The 24,596-nt window shown below is 28.8% G+C and overlaps 2 protein-coding genes across 3 annotated transcripts; one reads left to right on the top strand and one right to left on the bottom strand.

The window, feature by feature from the left end:
* Window positions 1–560: 560 nt before the first annotated feature.
* LOC149057657 (uncharacterized) lies at window positions 561–10,460 on the bottom strand. The gene is made up of 5 exons (XM_089223470.1): window positions 10,296–10,460; window positions 6,988–7,203; window positions 6,080–6,942; window positions 2,255–3,639; window positions 561–2,095 (listed from the first exon to the last, which is right to left on the bottom strand). Exons 1-5 carry the CDS (start codon window positions 10,458–10,460, stop codon window positions 561–563), a joined length of 4,164 nt encoding a protein of 1,387 aa, XP_089079596.1.
* Window positions 10,461–19,417: 8,957 nt separating this feature from the next.
* Window positions 19,418–24,129, top strand: LOC149057656 (uncharacterized). 2 transcript variants are annotated; one of them, XM_089223501.1, is made up of 8 exons: window positions 19,418–19,516; window positions 19,689–19,835; window positions 20,143–20,467; window positions 20,567–20,739; window positions 20,854–21,135; window positions 21,218–21,453; window positions 21,675–21,848; window positions 23,560–24,129. In XM_089223501.1, coding segments are annotated over exons 2-8 (1,338 nt in total). In that variant the 5' UTR covers window positions 19,418–19,516; window position 19,689; the 3' UTR covers window positions 23,562–24,129. The 2 variants fall into 2 exon arrangements, with proteins under 2 accessions (XP_089079627.1, XP_089079628.1); XM_089223502.1 differs by lacking the exon at window positions 19,418–19,516 and having other exon boundaries at window positions 19,634–19,835.
* Window positions 24,130–24,596: the final 467 nt, after the last annotated feature.

The raw sequence follows: 24,596 nt of genomic DNA, 5'->3' as shown, positions 1-24,596 counted from the left end.
TGTGAAAATTAAATAGAATAAAATAAAATATGAATGCCTTACATTTCCTCAAAATTAATTGAGTGGAATTATTGTAAACGCTTTAATGAACTCTTTTATGTAAGTCGCTCAAAGTTGGACAAATCAATTTTTAATTAGTCAAAAACTATACAAAAATAATTTTAACTATAAATATAAGTTTTATAAAAAGATAATTACTGTCATAATGTAAAATTGATGTACATAGATAATTTTACTATTTTTTTTTTATAAATTTAAAGTTTTATCCAACTTAAGTCGTTATCTATTTAAAATAAAAAATAGTTTTAACAATTATATTGACGCTGTTATTTCCTCAAAACTTATTGAGTGGAATTTAAAAACATGAGTCGTTACTATAACATAATTTTTTGAACAAATTTTGATGCTCATATTTCCTCAATATTAATTGAGTGGAATTTAAAAATAAAAGAGTCATCACTTTAAATATGATATTTAATAATTAATAAAATACACTAAATTAATGTAAAAACGTGTGGACAGTATAACACAGATATTAATGATGTGTATAAGAAATTATTTTAGATAGTTGGACATTGATTTAAGCACAGTCCACAAACCCAATCTGAGTTTTCAAATTCTTTTTGCTCAATTTCTGGTAAACAAGAGATATGTAGCCATCTAGTACAAGACCCACACTGAACCATTGTACTATCAACTTCACAATTATAATTTTGTCTAAAACTACCTTCATCTTTCCCACAAATTAAGCATATGTTCTTCATACACTTTGAACTTGATAGTATCAAGTCCTGTAAGTTTGAGCGATAACTGCTTGGATTGAAAACATTTATTATTCTTTTATTACTCATTAATTGATTTGCAAAGTACAACATAAATATACCACAGTTAAACCCATCATCTTGATATGGTATTTGGACAAACATATCTTTCCATTTTTTGATATCACCTACATTTTGCTTTGGTTTCCATATTTTAGGCACACCACATAAAACATTCAGAACTCTGTCCTTCCAGTAATTTCTCTTCTCAATATTTTTATGCACGCTTTCTATAGAATTGAAATAACTCACTGTTTTTTTAAAAAAATCTATATAGATCAAAGTCCAATGGTCTTTTTCCAGCAAAGGTATTAATAACCTTGATGAATCAATCCATTCAGGTCTGCTAGCTGTAGAATCTTCAACACTTCTACCTAGATTGAACATATAGTAAGATTGCTCTGGGCTCACACAGCCTAACTGCTGTTTCTTCTTAGTGATCCAAGACCTTGAATTCCTCTTCAAAAATATCTGTAACAAACACCATATTTCTTTATTATGTAACCAAAGCATACTAGTATCACCTTTAGTGTTTAAACTCAAAAAATCTAAAGAAGATATTTCTATCTCTTCGTTTTCAAAAGAAATTTGCGATACCACATATTTGTCAACTCCACGATAAGACTCCATGTAATACATTGGATCTTTCACCAATTTGTTTGTACGGTATAAGTTATAATTTCCTGTTGGAGACTTATCAGTGGACGATTCCCATACAACTGTGTGCCCGTAAGTGTCTGATGGAATTTGGGTAATCGAAGCGACAGGTATAGTATTAACAACAGTTTTACTCATATTCTCAATAATTTTTGGACTCGTACTATTTTCTCTTGTCAATACACAATCGTGATCACTAATGTTACTGACGGTATCGAATTGCTCACCTATATCCACACTGCCAACAAATGGTTGATCTGTTTGTCTGCAAACAGTGAGATGATCATTGATAAACTCATCATCATTTGAATGTAATACAACGTCCTGTTGTAGTGTCTTATCTTGGCACTGTATATTTAATGGCAAACAATTTTTTATGTTTTCTCCATAACTTTTGCCTAAAATTTTATTATTATTTCTCAAGAATGCTGGACGTTTTCCTTTCTTTCTCCATGTTTCTGGAGTATTTAAATGCAGGTTGTCTTCATCACGATCAGCTTTTTTATTTATGGCACATATGTGTTTAGGTATTTGTAATTCAATCTGTCTAAAGCATTGAGCTTCATATTGAGTTATCTTTTCAATAAATCTACCACATTTCATTCTCCTTTGTCCTGCTAAAATATGATTTTTCACTAAATTAAACCAACTTTCTACTGATGCATTACTCTGGCGTTCTTCCAGATTAATAAGATTAGTCATGACTTTTGTCCACAGAGGTATGTATGGCACATTTTCAATAAGGAAATGTAACAAATACTCTTCTGAATACATACTATTGGCATCTAGATGATCATGTTCGTGTGAGGGAATATTTACAATTTCTTTCACACTGTCATATATTTGTTTAAAATCATGATAAAACGCAGATTTCTTTCGTTCGGCATAATAAAAAGTGTCAGTAGTTTTACCACAAGAATAATTGTGATCGTCATCAAACTTTTCAATTTCAGTTTCCACTAATCCATGGTTTGTTCGCAGGTATGATTTCATTTCCATACTTGCTGTTTTACACATTTCCGTTGACTTGTCTGACAAGATCATAGTCGACAGCAACTTAAACCAATGTTTGATTTCTTCATAATTGTTCATTTCAAACACTAACCCAACACATCTGGCTATATAAAATGCTGTTTTTTCATCATCTGGATAATAGTGTTTAACATGGTTCAGAATATTTTTAACATAATGGTTTGTACAAGAAGTAATAACTACTGTGCTATAAGACAATGTTTCTCTTCCAGTTATTATTTGATGGCACATATCCAGGTATTCAAATATTGTTTCTTTACCATTCCATGCTTTAGAAATACCATGCATAAAAGCCCAACTGAAATCAGTTACAACATTTTTGAAAGGCGGCCAGATACTTGGATCTTTTGCAATTACTAGATCTTTGAAACATTTCAACCATTTTGTAACCGTTTCTCTATCATGTGTTGCACTGACCATATCAGTTATTGGGCATACAGTTTCAATTTTACCTATACGCACTACACAAGCATAATAATAAATAGTTTGTTTTGTTGAGCTCTGAGGGGGCCTAACAACTGATCCTGTTGAATCCACATGAATAGTTGTTAACACACCTTGTTTAAATAAATTTTGAACTATTGCCAACTGCTGTTGGCTTGCCCATGTTACATTGAATGGCTCTTCTATACTTTCGGGAACTTTCATATTCAACCAGGGATGTTCTTTGGCCATTAAGACTACATCAAAGTGATCATTTCGGTTGAAATCCCCTTTCAACTGTTGTTCACTGTTAAGTTTCCTTAACATCGAAGGAGATTTAATTGTTTGCAAATTTCCACATTCCATTAATTTAATAGGTGAAACTGATAATACACATTCCTGTCTATACTTAAAAGCACTTTTCTCTTTAATTTTTTCTGCAATAATTTTTCGCTCAGCTCCCCTAATTTGAGAGGTGTATCGAGCATCTGGCTTATGATTGAAGTTTTTACTCGTACTGTAAACCTCGACAATTGCTTCTTCACCAGTAGGCAAAATGTATAGCTTGAACTTCTTACAGTCACTATGTTTACAATACATCTTCAGCTTCATTGATTTTTCAGTCTTAACATATTCCAGCTTTTTAATATACAATATACAAGTGTTATTCACTTCTTGAAGATGTTTCCTGATAACTCCAGGATACCTGAAATATAACAATAAAACATTAGTATAGTTTCTGAGTGAAGGCTAATAATTGTACATTACATTACACTAAAATAAAAATCAATTATTTTTTTAGTTTACTATTGATAAATTATATTTACATATCTACTTGAATTATGTACAATTTTCCAAAGGTGGGCATTAACTATGTAAAAAGTTAAAGTTAAGTTAAAACGTCAACATGTGTCCCAATGTTTAACTTGGGAAAAAATATTATCTTTTAGTTTTACCTTCATAACTCAATTAATTAATGTGATGCAAATATTCTGTTGTTATCTTAACAATATTTAAAATCACTTTGGTAGTGATGCAGCATCAAATATGATACGTAAGTATTAATTTTTTTAATTCATCTTATGTCTAGTATCTGTCTTTTTTAAAAAGTCCAAAAACTTACACTAATACTCATTGAATGAGACGTTTTATATAAAAATTTGTAATAAAAAATATGTTCAGACACGTGTTAAATTTACTACTCCATATTATAAATTATTATAATCGTGCACACATTTCTGTATATAGCGATTTACTTATTGGGCCACTATTATTCATCCATGGTCAAAGTTATAATTAGGATACATTTAAACAAGTCCATTCTATCTAAACAACACTAACCTTTTACAATTTAGTCTAAATAGTACCTACAGTTATATTTTTAATTTTGTACAGATGGGCAAATGTCTGAGAAAAATTAGTGAAAATTTTAAGAACAAGAATGTAATTATTATGTTTATATGATAATATGTTAATATATACTCACTAGGTACAAAGTATATTTGTTAAATTCAGAAAATTGTCTAAAATTTTTTTTAAATTTTGATTAGTGTCCCAAGTTGGTTTAAGTAAATTATAAAATAAGAAAAACATGAATGCCCCATGTTGTCAATATTCGGTACAACATGAGGCAAGCAGAAAAAAAAAATAAAAAAAAAATAGAAGGAATAATATTGTTATGCTTCAAATGCAACAAAAAAGAATAAATCAAACCTTAACTAAAAAAAAATGATTTATTGAAAATATCTCTAGATTAATTAATCTTAAATTATTTACAATAGAATTTCAAACTGCCCAAAGTTAGTTGACTAGTTATTTAACTTTGCTCAGTTTATTTAAAAATAATCCATCATGTTATATTTTTTTAAATTTTTGTTGTTAAGGTGTTATACTTGAAATATTAATACTAAAATAAAAATAATCCAATACTATAATATTATACAAACATTTTTGTTATTTTTTTGAAAAAATAATCGTATTAATGGATATATTTAATTAGATTAGATAGGCATAATAGTATATGGATTTAAATTTCTATTTGATAAAACAAATTTCTATTTATTAAATTATTAATAAGGGTGTGTTGGTATAATTTAATATTTAATAAACATGTAAAGTAAAATAGGTATTTACACTGTACATTACATCAAAAGTTCAATAAAATTGTTTATTATAATTTTGGAAATTAGAAATAACGTTGTCACTCTTTATGCAATCAACATACTAGGCAATTAAAAAATGGAGATTAACTTTTTTTAAACTGAGTTAAGTTAATATTTTTTTCCATATTAACTTTTAACTTATCGAATTAAATTAATAATTTATTAACTGTTAACTTTTAACTTATCGATATTGTGTCCTCTTAACTTAACTTGAGTTAATTATTTTCATTAACTTGCCCCCCTCTGCAATTTTCATGTTTGTATTCTATAATCTCTCTAATAATTATAAGTAATTCATGCGAACAAGAAATTTCAGTTTATACTGTCAAAATAATTTGGTGTTTGATAAATGGTTTATGATTATACCTTTTTAATAATATTTTATGAAGGTATACTATGAATACTTAAGTGGACATTACACCGACACATTTGTTGTCTCCATCTTACAAGTGCCTAACATCTGTTAGTTTAAAAATTAGAGTAAATTGATGTCTGGTAAAATTTAAAGGTAAGATTATTAGGTACCTAGAACATCTCATAGACTTTTTGTTGTTTTTTAATTTTAAATCGAGTTATGAGTATTTTAAAATTGTATATTGTTTGTACATCTTCAAATAATTATACTCGCTTTAAAATTAAAATATAATGAAATCCCTATGAGACACCCTAGATGATAATATTACTTTTAAATTGTATAAGAGGTCAATTCAATCTAGTTTTTAAACTAACAGAACTAAACGTTATCTGTTGAGCGTACAATTTGCTAGTTAGGCACTTGTAAGATGGAGACAATAATAATAGAAAATAAAAGCTAACAATATCTATATAAATTATTTTTGTGATGATTTAATTTAACTATTGTTAATAAAATGTTCAACTTTGTAAGACAAATTAATAGAGTAATAAATCAAACAAATTAAATACAGTATAAGTAGTTCTATATATATAAATATATTAAGCAAATTTAAATAAGTTTATGTATACCTTTTTATATTTAGTTTTCCGTCTTCAAATATATGATTCCATTCATCTTTTGGAATTATAAAGTCCCCTTCTTTGAAGTTACATTCATAATATTCTCCTTTAATGTTTAAAGGAGACACATTCTTAGAACCTCGTGGTAAAAGCTCCCCAGGGCTTTTATTAAAATGTCTATCATTTAAACGTTTTAACGGACTCTTTATCGGACTAATAAATTTGTCTCTCGTTTTACCAGTGTTTCTGAGTAAATCAATTGAACTATTACATTCAAACAATGAACTTCCTGTTATATTATCACAAAATAATTTTCTTCTAGGAGTTCCTGTAACATTTCTTTGAGTAGGAGTCACAAACACAAAATTTGACTCTTTAGGACTTTGTTCCAACAATACAGTATCATTAGAAGTGTCCAACATATTCTCTAAACTGGACGAATAAATAGATACAACTTCCATAATGTCCTCGTTTCTCTGTATCAACCTAAAATTGTATAAAGTTTCATCAACAACAGATAACTGTTCTTCATTAGAACCACACATTACCTTTTTCTTAGGAGCATTTTCATCTGTAATTAAATTTTCAACCTGTGATATTTTCCCCTTAATATCATTGTTAAAATCGTGTGTTAATAGTTGATCATTAACACATTCTATAATGTCAACAGCTTCATTTCGTTTTGTAGGAGTGATAAATTCATCAACAATCAACTCCTCGAGATTTGGTGTCAAAAATAAAGATCCATGTTCAGGCATCTCATGTATTGTTAAACTTCTTTCCATTAACCTAGGACTAGACAAAAAATTATCACCAACAGATAACTGTCCTATATTTTCATATAACATTACCTTTTCATTTGGAGTTTTTACCTTTTTACTGTCAAGTTTAAAAATACTACGCAATGTTAAAATTACTTTATTATGATTTTTTAATGCTTCTACTTTCCATTTAGCAGTATTCCATTTTATTCCCAATCTCTTACAAATTTCAATTACAATTGCAGAGTCTATGCTCTTCACTTCAAATTGTAACTCATTCAGTACTGCCCTCACTTTATTTGTGAAATTCTTTTTTTCTGGTTCTAACTGATTGTATAATTCCAGTAAATTATTCCTCCCATCTACCAATATCTGAAATAAAATATAAATTATTGGTTAAATACAATATATCATGGTGGACATGGGACATATTTAGTTTTGTTGTTTAATAGTACTCACATAGGTATTATACTCAGTTTTATAAGCGTGCGCAAACTTATGTAGCTGCGATTGTTTGACCACCTAACTCATTAATCCATTCAAACCCATGCACTTTATGATAATATTTTATGAAATGCACATTTTGCGATTTTGCAAAGCTGAGCTATTTACTCAATAATTTAAAATTTAAACTATAGTTTTAGTTACTCTTATTGTTATTATTAAGCTTTGTTTTTATTTTAATGGAAGGGAAAGTCTGAATTCACATATTTCACCCTCAGATTACTCTTAAGAGTATTCCATAACAATGCATTTCTTTATCTCTCTGTCATAACAACTCTATTATGTTTAACTTTAGAGAATTATCCTTTTACCAAATTCAGAAGTATGAATATTAATTATTATCTAGTGAAGTAGTGTAGCGAGGTATTAGGCTTCAGTCACTAATGTGGTCTAAGGTAAAGCATCGGCCAGTGTCATTAATTCCCGAATGACTGAACACCCTGGTTTTTAGAGACAAAACCTCACTACATAAAAACGTGTTCTTACTACATGTTTGTACCCTCCCCCGCAGTAATACTGCTACGGATTTAGTTTAGTCTGTGTTGCGCCGTTTCTCGTGAGTCAGACAGAGATTCTACAAATGGTGCTCTAAAATCATTTTAACAGCAAAGCAGTGAAATTAGTATATAATAATGGAGCGTGGATTTCTGTGCAATTGAATACCTATTTTTTAATTTTCACATTTTTGGATGTTTGTCAGTAATATTTACGAATTATAAAAGTTTGAAATTGATGGCGAAATGTTTTTTTTCATATTTCAGCATATTTATTAGTATTAAATATTTCTGCATATTTTTACGTAATTCAAAATTTATTATTGAATCAAACATATTATCTTAAAAAACGGTATAATATAATATTTGGTTAAGTGGAAAAATCAAAAATAAATTGTTTAGGCACTAAATAGTAATTTAAAAACGAATAAGATAACTACTTAATCAATGATAATAATAATTGTATGTCTATAATCTTAGTCACTCTTGCTAAAATATATTATTTTATAATATTTAAGTATACCTATAGGCTATAGTATAATAAGTATTAATATTAAATAGTACAAATTTGTAATGTTCATAAATTCAATTTTCTTGCATAATTGTTTCATATTTTTACGATGTTGACTGCATATATTATATGAAATGTGTTGATACTTTTTAGTGTATAAGAATCCAAGCTCTAAATTAATCTAATACTTTGAAAAGATTATTCATCTCGTACAATATTATGACAACGGGGCTCAAAAATCTGTAAATACCTATATTAGCTGCCCATTGACTTATTAATACTACAATAACTAATAACGTCGTAAACTCGTAACTTATAGTCCGACTTTCATATTTCCATACATGGGTATATTCCGTATATGGAGTCGGGAATGATGGCGTATGGAATACTTTTCTCTCTCTTACCCACATAAATCCTATGGCAAATTTACCGGAACTAAAATATAAAATTAGACGAAATACCGCGAGGAATTTACCGACAATATACAGACATCCCTAGTGACACACTCTAACACTATTATAATTTATAACTTTTCATTGTTTGAAATAGTCAATAGATAATGACCAAAATTATCACAATTTATTATTATTATTATACATAAAGATTATTGTCTTATAACAAAAAAATTCATATTCAAATACATTTTTTTTAAATATGTTTGGGAAAATGTTCTTGATTCTTATTACTATGTATTATGATTTTTATTGGTTATAAACTTTTGCAACTTGTCTAAAACAATATTTTATTTTATCTGTAATTGAATTTTGGAGTTTTTAAACTACAAATTGTATAAATAGTAAAAATACGAATATCTAATCCAAGATCAAACATAATTTATTTTGAGACATGCTTTCCAAAATGTAGCTTCCAGTTCCCACCATAAGAAACCCAACATTGAAGCATGTCAATATCATAATAATCTATACATATAAAATCCAAATACCACTCACTGATCGCTGTAACTCAAAAACTACGCAACGTACGAACTTGAAATATGGAATAGAGGTTCTTCTCATATTTTCACCACGCAATAGGAAAGAATTTTCAAAACTGTTGCATTTTAGTGGAATAATTAACAATTATAATTATTCATCGCCAATACGTATTGTGCTGCACGGCACGGGCTCATCAGGGCCCGTGCGTTTCCAGCTACCTGCAACCTATCCTTTTTGTCCGAAGGTGAACAATAGGAATTGTTCCGAGAAGTTTATCGATAAAAATAATCTCATGCATCGCGCGCACACCAATATAATATACTTAATATACCCATAGAATATTATACGAGTATTATATGCATAATAATTAATAATCGTTGAAAGATAAAATGTACACTGATACACAAACCAATACACATACAAATTAATAAAGAAGAAAAAATGTTCATACTTCATTTGATTGCTTTCATCCCTGAAACTATTTAACTGATTTTAAAATTTCCATAGGCTATATTATTATATTGATAAGTTACCCTTAATTTTATTATGTAAATTTGAGATTTTTTTAGAAATAATAATAATATTAAATATATTTTTTTACAATTTAGTATGGAAGAATAAGAAATAAACAAATTTGTTATTAGGCAGCAATTTTAAAAATTGTTTCACTTATACAAAGCTTAAAATCCGATAAAATAACATTACTGAATATATTTTTAGTCCTGTCTCCTGTATTTTAAATGACTGTGTTAAAATTCTTTAATGTAGATTAAGATAGGGTAAATCCATGGAAACTTTTGAATATGACTAGGCCTGGTATAAATTACGAATTAATCATATTATAGAGTCGGTATTTTTAACGGTCAACGAAGTGCACGGGAATCAGCTAGTCTGATTACTCTGATTATATAGGTACATTTAGATGCATACTACAAAATAGTAGTATGCTAGTAACTAGTGTGTATAATTGTATATACAAAACTAAATTATTTATTAAGTAATGTCAAATTTTCAACTTACTCGTCTAATCATTTTTCGATTTTTCAAACACGTATTCTGATTAAAACATGCTTTGCAAGACGCAATAATGATATCATCACCACATTTTACATTTTTCCACTCACAAGGAGTACATCCATTTTCTTTTAAAACGGCAATCAACTTTTGAAGATTTATTTTTGTCATTTTAATGCTTAAACACAAAAGTATAAAACAATCAGTAAAATATTGAAGAAATATAAGAATCAAAAATTGTTATAAAAACGTATAGTTTTGGTGGTAAAAAAATATAAAATGTGTGAACGTTTACTTCAGACATATATATTAATTTAACCTAAGGGACTATTGCTGGAAAATAGTTTTTATATAAAATAAAATAGTATAATAAAGTGAATAAATTACATGTGCAAAAACAAATAATCAATGTGTTATGACATGTGTATAATTTTATACAATATTACCTATGTTAAATAATAATCTGTAGTGTATCACCAATTCCCGTGATAATAAGGTACCTGTAAATATTTAAATATATTTTAAAAAGTAAAAATGATTGCCTAGTTCAATCACGGTTACACAAGTGATTCGACAACCGAAATTAATTATTATAATATGTGTAATAATTAATATTACGATACTAATATAATGAACGGCTGCACGACACCCAGCAAACGTGTTACTTTGTTGACCGCTAACGATCAAGTCGACTGTCGAGTAACATTCAACGCGCCGAATTTTTAATTTAGCACAATTCACAATACCCCCCCCCCCTCCAAACACAGATTTACATTCATGAAGTGGTGCACCTACCGTGTGAGGGAGAAGTGTCGATCACTAGGGCCTACTACAGACAACAGACTGCAGGAGTCCCGTTACAACTATTAATAGAATATTTCCGTATTGATAAAAAATAGATATTCAAATACTAATTATATAATATTGATATTTACCAATTTACTATTGTAAAATAATAATATAATGTGGTCATTTTTATCAATTGGTATATATTAAAAAAACACTAAGAAAGTAATATAAGTAATGGGGAGGAGGATCTAACTATGGTTCTAGACGTTCTAGTGTTAATGACTACCTAGTAGCTAATATTATGTTATCGTAATTTAGGTGCCCGTCACGACTCGCAACCGTTGTCTTTTCTATGTCGGCTATGGCTGTTATTGTAATATTATTTGTTGTACAGAAATAAGGTGACGTTGCGAACAATATTATCTAATCTTACAAATTTGTTATAGGTAGTATAGCATATAAATTACAAGTTAACAACAACAATAATTGATTATACTATGTTGCGAGTTGGTATAAATTCTGGATAATATTTAAATGTACAACAGTATTTTTAGCAGCTGCACGGGGGAACACGGCCGTCTTTTACTCGATATACGATAACTATTGTATATCGTATATCGTATACTACTAATGGTAGTAGTCACAAATTTACAATCATCCCAACAATATTAATTACCTATTATTATAATATCTTACAACAACGTCAGTGACGTCACAATCTGTTATTTTCTCAAAAGTACAAAAATTAATAAACTTCACGTTTCTATATAATGTTCTAAAAACTTGAGTAGGTACTAAACTACTATGTAAAGTAGTAGAAAAAAAAATTATAAATATAAAAATTAAAGCAATAATGCGAAGGGCACGTTAAATTATCTAATGAAACATAAATAATTTTAAAAATTATATAATAATACTATCATAAACAGAAATCGGGAAAAAATTGTACTCTACAAGTAAAGTGTGTAATGTAGGTTGTAGGTATACAATTTTTGACGCCGGGACTTTCTTAGGCCAAATGTAACGGTGTTTCCTAGTTGCAGACAAAGTGACAAAAACCATGCGAGTTGAGGACGAATTCTAAAATGGTAACATCCGAATTGCGGACACAAAATGTTACATAGTACTAATTGTGGAAAAATTTCCGAACGTTGGGAAATTACTGTTCAATAAAAACAGAAGATAATAGATATAAATCTATATATAAATGGTGAATGACATTATTGGACTGATTATTTATCAGCATTAAGATTGTGCTGGTGCTTTTGAGACGGCTGTCAAAAAATATAATTAATTACTTTAAAACCTATAAATTCCAATCACAATAAATAAATAAATAATTATAATAATCTATTAACATTTTATAAAAAAAAGCATTTAACAATTTTTAAAATAACGATTGCCCTTTTGCAAGATACAAATATTTTTAACCCCACCTACCATTTTTTTGGTAGCTTGTCCTAAGTCCTGAAAATGTAGTGAAGGGAAATATTTGTCTCCGCAACTCTTGTGATTTTTTATTTTAAAAAAAATTTGTATACGCAACTACCTAGTATTATAAAAACGATACTCGTGTCCGCAATTGTTGCAGTGTTATAATATTGACCTGAATAATTTCGTCCGTAACTAGTATGTGTCCATATGCTCCTTACAAGAATAACCTGTTTACCTGAAAGGCTGAAAATAAAGATATTGTAATCTCCGACATCGACATTTTACCTGAAAAAATAGGCTAATATCCTACAGTCCAGCATTTTATTGAATACAATATTTTAAAATCGAAAAAAATTGGTTATTTTTTAAAATTGTTTTTATATTGTTCAATTAATTTTAATTTTAATCTTTATTTATGGTATGACTATTATAATAATATGACCATATTGTTACGTTGCCAATAGGTACTAATACATTTTGAGGTGTTATTGCTTTATTCTTGTGCTCACCAATTAACTGCGCTTTAACTTGAGTTTTGTCATCAGTTAAAATGTTGGCATAACAGCTTTTGTTATAACATATCCATTTTAACAATAATTGTCTTTGCGTTTTCTTATAAACGATATTTATGTAAAGAAATCACAGCTATTTTTTTTTTTTATAACTCTTTTCCATGTTCTGACATTATAATTTTGAAGAATTCTCCATGGTTAACGCACTATAGGTACTCACTGACATTAATACCGGCGACCGAATGATAAGTTAGTCGTATGTTGTCAAAATTAAAATTTGAATGCATGTAAAAAAAAATGTGGCTATATATTTCTTTTATTTTTCAACTGCTATTGCAAAACTATATTATGAGCCTTGTATTAAATTCTCAAATCTTAGAATTAAAAAGAAAAACTTTTATGAATTTCGATCTAAGATAATTTGAACATTGCCGTAATTTTTATGTATTTAGTCAAAATTTGAACTTCAAATGCTAATAAAAAAAAATCGTGCCAATGTATTTTTGTAATTTTCTAATCACTGTATGAATAACTTATGAGGAACTTTGTATTAAATTTTCAAGTATTTTGATTGGGCCAAAAAATTTTTATCGACACTTAAAAAAAAAATTTTCAGACAAATTGAAAATTTCAGTCATCTATAAATATCTCAAAAAAAGTCAAAATATTTTGAAAATTAAATCATGTAAATAAAATGCCAATCTAAATAACTGATAAAATTTTCAAGTATCTGCGACTTATACTTTTTGAATAATAACAAATATTTAAATTCGTTTGAGGATTACTATCGTTACGCTATTTCGTAAAAATTTAAAATTCAAACGCACTTAAAATTTTTCCTATAATGATGCTTCGAGATTTCTCTGTAGCTACTTGAAGGAAAACTTATTGAAAACTTAGTATTGTATTTTTAATTCTTAGTTATAAACGCAAAAATTTTTATGATTTTTCAACTTCAAAATTACTTGCAAATTTTCGCGTTTTCGACAGATTTCGTAAAATTTTGAACTGTAAACGCTTATTAAAAAAAATTGTGACTTACGATTTTTAATTTTTTTTAGCTACAATAAGAACAACTCATAAGGAACCTTGTATTAAATTTTCAAGTTTTTTTGGTCGTCCAACATTTTTTTACCGACACTTCAAAAAAAAATTTTCAAAAAAATCGAAAATTTCAGTGGTCTATAAATAACTCAAAAAAAGTCGAACATTTTTGAAAATTAAACTGTATATAGATATCACTAACATTAACATTTGGTGAAATTTTCAAGTATTTATAGAGATTAGTTTTTGAATTACAACCATATAAAAATATCGATTTTTTTGAAAACTGTTGGAAAATGTTTACTTTTGACCTCTATAATGCACCAAGGATCTTCACTTTTACATCGGAAACCACCCCCAAAGTTTGAAATCTAAGCATTATTTCGACTAGTTATGCTGTACACAGACACAAAAAAAAAAAAAAAAAAAACACCTATCATTGTAAAATCGATACATTCATCACTTCGTTCAGAATCTAAAAGGTAGAATGTACGTAATCTTATTAATGAGAAAGGTCCATACGAAATAATATCATTATCATACGCACCTCAATTAGTTATTACATAACTTATGTTATTGCCGATTGATTTTGACAGTTAATTGTAAATAAGATTTTTTGTAAAAAGAACCCTACCCCTGCATACGCCACGTACGTCATGATGTATAGAGATTATTATTCATTAATTTAACTTTTAAATAAAAAATTATATTTTTCAATATTAGTTTAATTTTTTTTTTAGTTTAAGTAAAAAATAGAAACTAATAAATATTATCTCCCTAATTTAATACTAGTATACTATTGTACTATTATATTTTATTTAGACAATATTAGATAATATAATCAATGTATATTTTTATGCATAATTTTTATGGCGGAATTTTTAGCCATTTTTATTAATTATTAACTATATTTTATCTACACAATCTTTAAGCTGTCTATTAAATTTTAAGTAATAATTTCATAGGTGTTTAATAATATAATATTATTAAAAAGTAAATAATAAACTTTGAAAAAAAAATGGTGGGAAAATTGCCGGGGGAAGGAAAATGTCCGCGGCTCAATATAATCAGAGAATTAGTATAATCACAAAATATAATCTATTTGTTATTATCAATATTATAAAAATTGGATATAAATTTACTATGCCTACATTCAAATATACGTAACAAATTGTATACTATTTTTTTTTTGCCCAATTTATTACAAAGATGTTTATTTATTTTTCCAATTTTTTTAGCTACTATTGGTTTTATAGTCCCATCGTAATAATTATTATAATATTATATTATAAATCATTTTTCAGAACGAATTTAAATACCCATATATATATATATATATATATATATATATATACAGTGGCGTGATGAACTAAAAATATTCCAGAGGCAACCCCCCATATAGATGACCCACCCCACATGTATTTGCATGTAAATAAGTACAATCTTTGATACCCACCCCCCCAATATTTGAAAAATCCCAGAGGCAAATGCCTCTGAAATTACTCTTTGCCACGCCACTGTATATATATATATCGTTTGGCGGAGTGGAGTGGTACGGGGTTACCCCGCAAAATGTTTGTCTACTACTCTGCTTGTCTAAACTTAAAATACTTATAACTCATAAACTACTCGTCCAAAATTCGATTTTTACGTATCAAAATACTTAGAAAAATATTCTGATTTGGAATATGAAATTAAAACTCTAGGTTGTCATTCAAAAAAATTAAAAAACTTAAAAAATTATAAGGATAAAAAATATTTAAAAAAATATTTTTTTAATAAAAACGTTGTTTTTTAACAACGTGAAACTTTGTAAAAAAATATTTTCAAAAACATTGATACTTTTTGAAATAATAAGTGGTTCATTATAAAAAAATCACCCTGTATTCTAATTTATACTACTTTTATTTTATATACGAAATATTTTAACAATTTTACCAGCATTTTAAGCTTCATAAATCATAAATGATAACAATGTAGATTATAATATTGATTACACAACAAATAGATTGTATATATTATATTCCTTGATTACATTATCATTTTGGATTTTTTTCCGGGATTAAGTCTATATATAGCGTTACATATTTATATTTTAAGTTAGGTTATACAGATAAAAATGGATGTTGGTTCATCCAAGACATTCAAACCCTGTCTAGATTTGCACTTTATCTTTTACGTAGCCCCGTAAAAAAAAATCATTAGCTACATAACTCAAAATTAACTTGATTATCTTACATTTCCATTAATACATGGGTCGTTAACCTGCGATCAACCGTTGCCGAACTATATCGGTTCGTAATCGGAAGAATACTTTTCTTTTATTAACGACGGAGGTCATTCACCTGAAAGGTTTACATTAGTAAGTTACTAATAGTAACTTAGAAATATTTATACTTTTGAAACACCATGTATATCTGACTATTTTTCATCGATTAACAAACAGATTGAATATTGAAAATTTCAAATGTTATTAAGGTTTTAATTTCAAAAATATTGGTATATAATATAATATGAATAATAGAGAATTGAAACTTTACATCACTACATAATTTTTGTACTTGATAGGTATTTTTCTATATACATATAAATATTATAAATAAATAAAATAATATATTATTATTAAGGTATTTGGCAATGAAATTTCACAATTTCACTCAGTATAAGTGTATAACCCAGACGTAAGATTGACATTTTAATCGTTATTATTTATTATATACGTACCTTTTTATATTATTTCAGTTTAGGTACCTAACTACTTAACTACCTATATTGTATAAAGTATAACTTTTTTTTTTCTATGGTATCGAGGACCAGAGAAGGAACTATGTTGCCAATACTTCTCCTACCTATATAGTATAACTGGCATATTCTATGACAAAAATATTATCTTAGCTGTTTCTCATTTAATTGGTTTTTAGTTTTTACCCATGGCCATTTTCAACTAAATATTATATGGAAACTGAATGTGTATAGATTACAAATTTCAATATCGCGTAGATTTGAGTTAATACGTAGTCAAATTTTGATTTCATTGCCGATTCAAAAATGCATAAAATATAAACAATTTCAAAGTACATATTAGGTATATTTTTTCTAGTAGGTATGTTCTTTGTATTTGTATTATTATGTATTATGCTTAATGAATAATGATACAAGTTTAAACAATTAAATATGAACATTCAGAAACCCTACTGGTCTTTCAAACTTGAGTTTGTATATAGTGTGTCGAGTGCCATAATAATATTGTTAGTGAATAGAAACGGATGCAATTTAATAATTGGAATTATTGTGTTTTGTTAGAATGAATTTAATACTCGTTCGTTATTATAAATAATTGCAGATACATTATTTCTCAGCGTTCTACAAATAAGATTGGAATCTTGCACACATATACCTTCGCGCCACGATAGAATATTACCGCTTTGGCGCTTTAGAACGAATTTCGTACTCTGCTGTATATTAGGTGTCAAGTGTAACAGATACCTCGTCATTAACACCATAAAAAATGTTCAGTACTTTTTAAAATAGACGACAAGGACAAAAAAAAACAAATTATGAAGATACAGAATAATTACACAAAACTAGGTTTCGACGAAATACTTGAAATGTTCACCAAATCATTTTGTTAGCAGTTTCTATACGTGGAATAATTTTCAAAATATTTTGACTCGTTTCGTGCTGTTTTTTTTTTTAATGTCAATACAATTTTATTTCTTTGGTAAAAAGCTTGAAAACTTAATACAAGACTCTTGATTTATTGTTTCAACGATGATTATTAAAAATATTAAACATACATAGTCACTTTTATTAATTAATTTTTTTATTAATTAACCCGCGGCAACAAAGGCCATTTGGTGTGGGGAGGGCAGGGGTTAAAGTGGGGGGGGGGCGCAGGAGGACTCAGTCCCCTTACCTCTGACGGCGGTTAAAAAGCGTCCCCTTTAACAAATTAGGATTTTATACATTAGACATTATACATGAAATTATATAGGAACGCTTAAAACTTTTTGGAAACATTAGTCCCCTCTGGAATTTTTTCCCACTTTAACCTCTGGGGGAGGGTACTGTATGTTTAAGGAACGGTAGGTGTGTTACACGTGTGTGGGTTTTGGCAGAATTTTTGATTTGGATACTTGTAGGTTTGTGCCATGGCCGAGGGGGGGGGGGGCAGCCTCTCCCCAGACAGCGTGAACTGCTCGGAAAGCGATGCTGCCCATGACCGGGATTCGAACCGGCGACCACGCGTCGCAACCGACGCTTAAATCCGCCCAGCCACTACACCCCCACTTTTATTTTTAAAAGCAATTGAAACTCGACATTTGATTATTTTGATAATTTGAAAATTATGAATTTTTTAGTTAGAAATACATAAAAATGTATCAAATTGGAAATTGAAAAATGATTTTGTAGTTTAAATGTTCACCTTTTATATCTAAGATTTGAAAATTTAATACATGGATCCTATCATATTTTTACAATAGCAATTGAAAAATAAAATAAATGCGTAGTCTTAATTTTTTTTTACAAGCATCCATCCATCCATCCATTACAGTAACCCACTTGTAACCTACTGTACAACAAAGCGACATCCACGACTTACCAGCCTTTTTAAATTTTTTTGGAAAAATTCAAAATAGCCAATTTGTAAATCTGATTATAAGAACAATTTTTATGATAAAAACATTTATCTAAGTCATGTAGTTAATTTTTAGATTATTTTAAAATATCAATATATTTTGAGTAAATTAATTTAGAACATAATAACTTTTTTTTAAATATTATTTTTGGGAATTTCCGGTATCACAAACACATAAAATAGTGCCCTCAAAAATGTCAAGTACTCTGGTGCTCTAGTGTAAGTACCAACCAACACCCCCGCTTGTTGTGCCACTGTTTAAGTCCATATTATTCCAGGCTAAATTAATAAATATTATTTTATATATTTTATATCGACAATGGACGATTATATTATAATATAATATATAATCCTTGCTTGCGTAAATTCAACGATAGTGTAAATTAATTATTTGACACATTGAAAATAATGATTATGCGCCTATAGATTTGTTATAAGTAACCTACCGGCTATTGAATTTAAAAGTTCTTTTTCTGAAAAGGTACAAAATAAAGTATATTCAATTTTAATGCAACTTGGTATACGTATATTTCAATAAGTTCCATCATCTACTTTCATTAGTCTTTATATAATTATATCTGATATTTTGTGCCGACTGCCGACCAATGAGCTGTCTGACAGTCCAGGTCCACGTACACCTACGTCAATACAATGAGAGGAGGGAGTGATCAAGTCAGAGTCTATAAAAGGCCGTACAACAAATAGTTGAACGCCTTTACAGTCTTGATTTTTACACAGTTGGTAAAATTTATTAAACATATTTTCTTTTCTTTAACCTACACCTATCTACAAAATAAAATATTATACGTGTAAGTATTTTGAAACTTTACATTACTAATATTTTATAATACATTTAAAATTTAAAATTAAAACATTTCAAAATTTTAATTTTTTGACTAAGGTTTTGATTAATAAGTTACATAACCTATGTGAAATTTTAAGAATTATTACACAATAATATTATTTTCCTTAACTTTTCAGCATGGCTTCTATTAATTTATCGGCAAGAGAGCTGTTTGCCGAAATTGAGGCGGCATCGGCGGCATTGAAGGTAGGCGAAAAGTTGGCCACGGCGCATTGCGTCTCCGAGGACTTTCAGATGGGAAAAGGCATTGCCGTAAACTTCAAGTAAGTACATTAATTATAGCTTCATTTTTTATCATTCATAACTTTATTATCCAAAAATACGAACATACTCAAGTAATTATAGTTTTTAATTTATATATTTATCTGATATGTTTTAAACATTTTGTGATGTACTGAAATAAACTGCGCATAATCTGTATAATACGTAATATTATTTAAAATAATAAAAAAAAAAACTGAGAAACTCGCATAGCTGTATAATAAATGCGTTTTATGAAATTTTCAAATATCTTGGGTATTAATTTTTGATTTATATTTAAAAAAAGATTTAATTCTATTTCAATTGCAGGGTGAAGTACGGAGCCCTCGGAGCCCTGATGGACCAAAAGGTCCGGGTCGGCGGTGTGGCGGAATTACATCCGAGTGACGAGGGAGGTAAAATTTATGTTTTTTACCTTGTCACAAAGGTGTTATTCCACCATAAACCGACTCTCCAATCTCTGGCCGATTCATTGAACCAGTTGCGGGATCGATTAATTGATTTAAAAGTAAATCGATTAATCATTCCAAAGCTTGGGTGCAATTTGGATAGGCTGGATTGGTATCAGGTGCGTGGTCTGCTTTCAACCATATTCGATGCTGAAACAACTATCACAGTGTGTGATCCCGAATACGTAAGATTTTTTATTATTTTTTTTTTATTTTGTATTCATCGTAAATAATTTGTTGGGAAATTAATTCACTATTTAATCATAAATGTAATTTATATATAGCCTGAAATACTACCGCATAGATTGGCACCTCTGCGGGTGGAAAACCGAGTGTTTTGCGCCACCAACAATACTACAGATCTAAGGGAAATACTAATTCTTCCCGTTGACCTAGACAGTGCCAGTACAAATGCAACGTTGGATAGATGTTTATCGCATTTCAACTTGAAGGACGAGTAATTCAAATTTAAATATTTTGATGTTATTTTATATTTCAATTATTCAATTTCATCTATACTGATCTACGTGTAACTAAAATAATGTTTGCATGTTTTAATTTATTAATACAGATTAATTTCCAACGGCGTTTGGGCCATGTTGAAAAAGGGCCACGTCATGGCAAATTATGCAGCTAATAAAAATTTTATTATTTGGTTGAAAGGCCAACACGACCGATATTTCTGCACTTTGGAAACCCAAATCAACGAAACACTATCGTTGGGGCTCCGTTCGTCGATTTGGGTATTTCCAAAGTCAGAAATGGATTATTATCCGGGGTTTTGTGCATTGGTTAGGTCCAAGCTGGCTGACAATGCACAAAACCTCGAGATCATAATTTGTGATCCAAATCTGTAAGTTAATTATTCATCGAATTATTTTATTTTATATTATGTTGTTTGGTATTCATTTTCACTAATTTATAAACTGTTGAAGGTCAATGACAACCATGGCGTCAGGGAAGTGGCCAAGAGGCAGGGCACATCACCGGCCCTCGCCCATGTTGAACACGCCTGGCCGTGGCCAAGTCGGGCTTGTACGTGGTCGTGGTGGACGTGGTGGACGTGGTGGACGTGGCCGATATGGTGAACACACGTTCACACCGTCCACGGAAATTTATACAAACGCGTTGGAAAAATTAGGCGACACCGTATCGTCGATCGTATCAGTCGGTTAGTTTCAACAGTATAATATTTTAAAAACTTAGGACAATATCTGGTTAAAGTTAACGAACACTGAATAGGCGGAATTCTGCCGTTAAAAACTGTTATCAGCCGGTGTTCGTTGACCGACACTACTTAACTGGAAATTGTAAGAACGGTCCTTAAATTGTATAAGTAATAACATTTAGCTACAAAATAAAAATGTTATATTATTATTATAATACCTATAGTACAAATGGCCACACAAATTGTAAATGCACAACCCGCGCCTGCAGGACCATCGTGGATGAGGAACCCAAATTATATGCGTGGACGGGCACGTGGATGGGCACGTGGACGGCAAACAATTATGTGCCATCATTGCAGGGAATTTGGCCATACACGGCAGTACTGTCCTAACAAGTGTAAGTACCTACACTTATGACTTAAATTTATTATTTATTTTACATTATTTAAATTTTAATGAACCCTTCGTAGGTAACCCTACGTATGGTGTGCCCAGGGTTGTTAAGTTGAAAACACGTTTAAAATATTTAAAAAAAACTTATTGATTTTGTTTTAAATGATTAAAATACATGTTTTAAGTATCAATAAAAAAAGTGTGTTTAAAACAATATGTTAAGTACATTTTGGTTGAAATAGCGTTAAAATAGCGTTTCAAACGTTTTATAAAATGTTTAAAATTTGTCTTTTTTTGTTTAAAAAGCCGCTTACTTAACCATACTGTATTTAAGATCTAACCACCACATCACTCAAAAAAAATTGTCGACGTTTATAATATATCATAGGTTAGTGTGTTATACGTTTCGAAAAATGAAGCTGTATCAATTAAAATGCTAAACGAATTATTATCACTATTTTACTGCACGTCTAAATTAATGTTCCGCGTATTTTCCAATACACTTTTTTGGTTTTTAATATCAGGGCAAATTCAACTATAAGAGCGAGTTAAATTTATTTTTAATTTTCATATTTTTGTATTGTATCAACTTATAACTATCTAGCTTCATAATTAAAATATTGAAAAAACCAACGAGCTAATAGGTAAATTTACTTGAATATTAAAAAACAAACACATAATAAAATTCAATACTAAGTATAATATACTTAATAGTTAATACTACATATTCCGATATTCGGATATTTAGATATTCCATCATTAAAAATATCAAATAAATGTATTGGAAATACGGAATGTATTTCTAACATCTGTATTTCGTAATTTACTTTGATTTTAGGTACCTACTTACAGTTTATTCTAATTTATATTGTGTAGTAATCCTTAATACGTTATGAAACCTTACCTATAAGCTCTTAATATGTATAGGTGAATATTTAATTTCAATTATACAACTGGGAAACTTACAATATAAAAAGTCTCTAATATATCTTTACGTACCTAATCAGTAGCATTTTACATTTTTACTTTTTGAAATTTTACTAAAGTGAAAAACCGAACATTAACACATACACGGGTTTTACATACCGATACGTTTACAAATTCGCAACTGAAATATTAAACGTTCACAAATCCCCAAACAGGCTAAAAACCTACATAGATAAAATATACGACCGCGATAAGGTGACAAGCCAAGAACGCGATAGCTAAGTTCACCGTAGAGCAGTAGTTCTCAACCTTATTTGATTCATGTCACCTATAGCCACTATAATCAAACACTGCGTCACACTAACATCAAAATAATAAACAATCTTAGCTGTATATTTATTACTAGGTACACGTGTTTATCGGACCAAAAGATTAAATATAAATAATACATAAACTATTATAAAGATACGAACTTTGAGGTATGCTATGTACATGACAGTGGTGGTATAGGTGTACAATATATTTATTATAAGAAATTATATGACTGTTTTCGGAAAAATTAATTTTTAAATTTTTTTTCTTTTCTTCTTAAAATTATGCGTCACCCCTAAGCTAGGTCCATGTCACCCCGGTTTAGAACTACTGCCATAGAGATTGCGACTAATGACTTACGAGTTCCCACAAAATAACTGTTTGTGCAAACATGAAATATTATTGTTTATAAATGTCTTGTAGCCTAAAAAAAAATTTGAATATAAATCCTTATTTATTTGTTTCTTTTTTTTCAGAAATCGCGATATTTTAAACACCTATGTACTATTTATTATACCATTTTTCATTTTCATTTATACCATTTTTACATTATATCTATTATTATACATTTTATATAACCTTTTTTAGTTAAAACTTAAAAATTACATTTTTTATTATTGAAACCCATAAGGTTTACAGTATTACACTTTTCAATTATAAAACAAATTTGTAATAATATAATTAATGCATAAGAAAAACAAATGTAATATGTATATTTATAATTATATTTCACAGTTTATATTATCAGGTATATTATATTATACAGTGAAACCTCCTTTAACGAACACCTCTGAATAGCGGACACCTCCAAATAACGGACGGAATTTTTGGAACGGTGAAATGTGTACTCACTGTATTTCACATCTTAATAGCGGACACCTACAAATAACGGACGACATTTAAGCGACCGAGAATATCCGGTATTTAGAGGTTTCACTGTATTGTATACTATGCCAATTGAGTTTATTTGTATAATAGGTAATTGAATAGACCTACATGGCTACATAATAGACATATAACAAAAACCTAACACTTTATTTATTATATACATGACATAATTCTAATATTAAAATTATTATTTTTGTATTATATTATATAATATTCATAGTTGTTATTTGCTGTTAAAAAAACAAATTTACATTTTAAATTAAATGTTTGACTTAACCTACATATTAAATAGGTGTAGGTACAGCAAACATCTATATTGTACTGTGTATAATTTTCAACTGTAAGATATTGTTTACCTATATGTATGTTTTATTGTTTTGTAATGACTTTTGTCGCACTTAAAATATACAATTTTCGTATCTAAATTTGATGCACTTTCGATTAAAAATGGTTTGGAAAACATAAATTTTGGTGTTCATACCGAAAAAGCCTTCCAAAATACACCGCGCAGCCGAAATCTGACAGTATCTGAAACATCGGATAATGTAAATAGTATTTTATTTCTGGAGACCAAGTCCCCCGAGTGCCCCCTCCAAAATATGCAAATTTTGAATCTAAATTTGTT

The sequence above is a fragment of the Diuraphis noxia genome, unplaced genomic scaffold (assembly GCF_037042655.1).
Source record: "Diuraphis noxia isolate RWA-SAM2 unplaced genomic scaffold, SU_Dnox_SAM2 contig0003, whole genome shotgun sequence".
Taxonomy (NCBI): Eukaryota; Metazoa; Arthropoda; class Insecta; order Hemiptera; family Aphididae; genus Diuraphis; species Diuraphis noxia.
The sequence above is the reverse complement of the archived record's forward strand: the minus strand, read 5'-3'. Positions and strand labels throughout refer to the sequence as shown.

Coding starts and splice junctions, on each gene's coding strand:
- LOC149057656 (XM_089223501.1), top strand. CDS start 19,690: ATGGCTTCTATTAATTTATCGGCAAGAGAGCTGTTTGCCGAAATTGAG. Junction 19,836..20,142: donor GGCATTGCCGTAAACTTCAA/GTAAGTACATTA, acceptor TTTCAATTGCAG/GGTGAAGTACGGAGCCCTCG. Junction 20,468..20,566: donor CAGTGTGTGATCCCGAATAC/GTAAGATTTTTT, acceptor ATTTATATATAG/CCTGAAATACTACCGCATAG.
- LOC149057657 (XM_089223470.1), bottom strand. CDS start 10,460: ATGACAAAAATAAATCTTCAAAAGTTGATTGCCGTTTTAAAAGAAAAT. Junction 6,943..6,987: donor CATTAAAAAATCATAATAAA/GTAATTTTAACA, acceptor GACAGTAAAAAG/GTAAAAACTCCAAATGAAAA. Junction 3,640..6,079: donor GGAAAACTAAATATAAAAAG/GTATACATAAAC, acceptor GTTATATTTCAG/GTATCCTGGAGTTATCAGGA.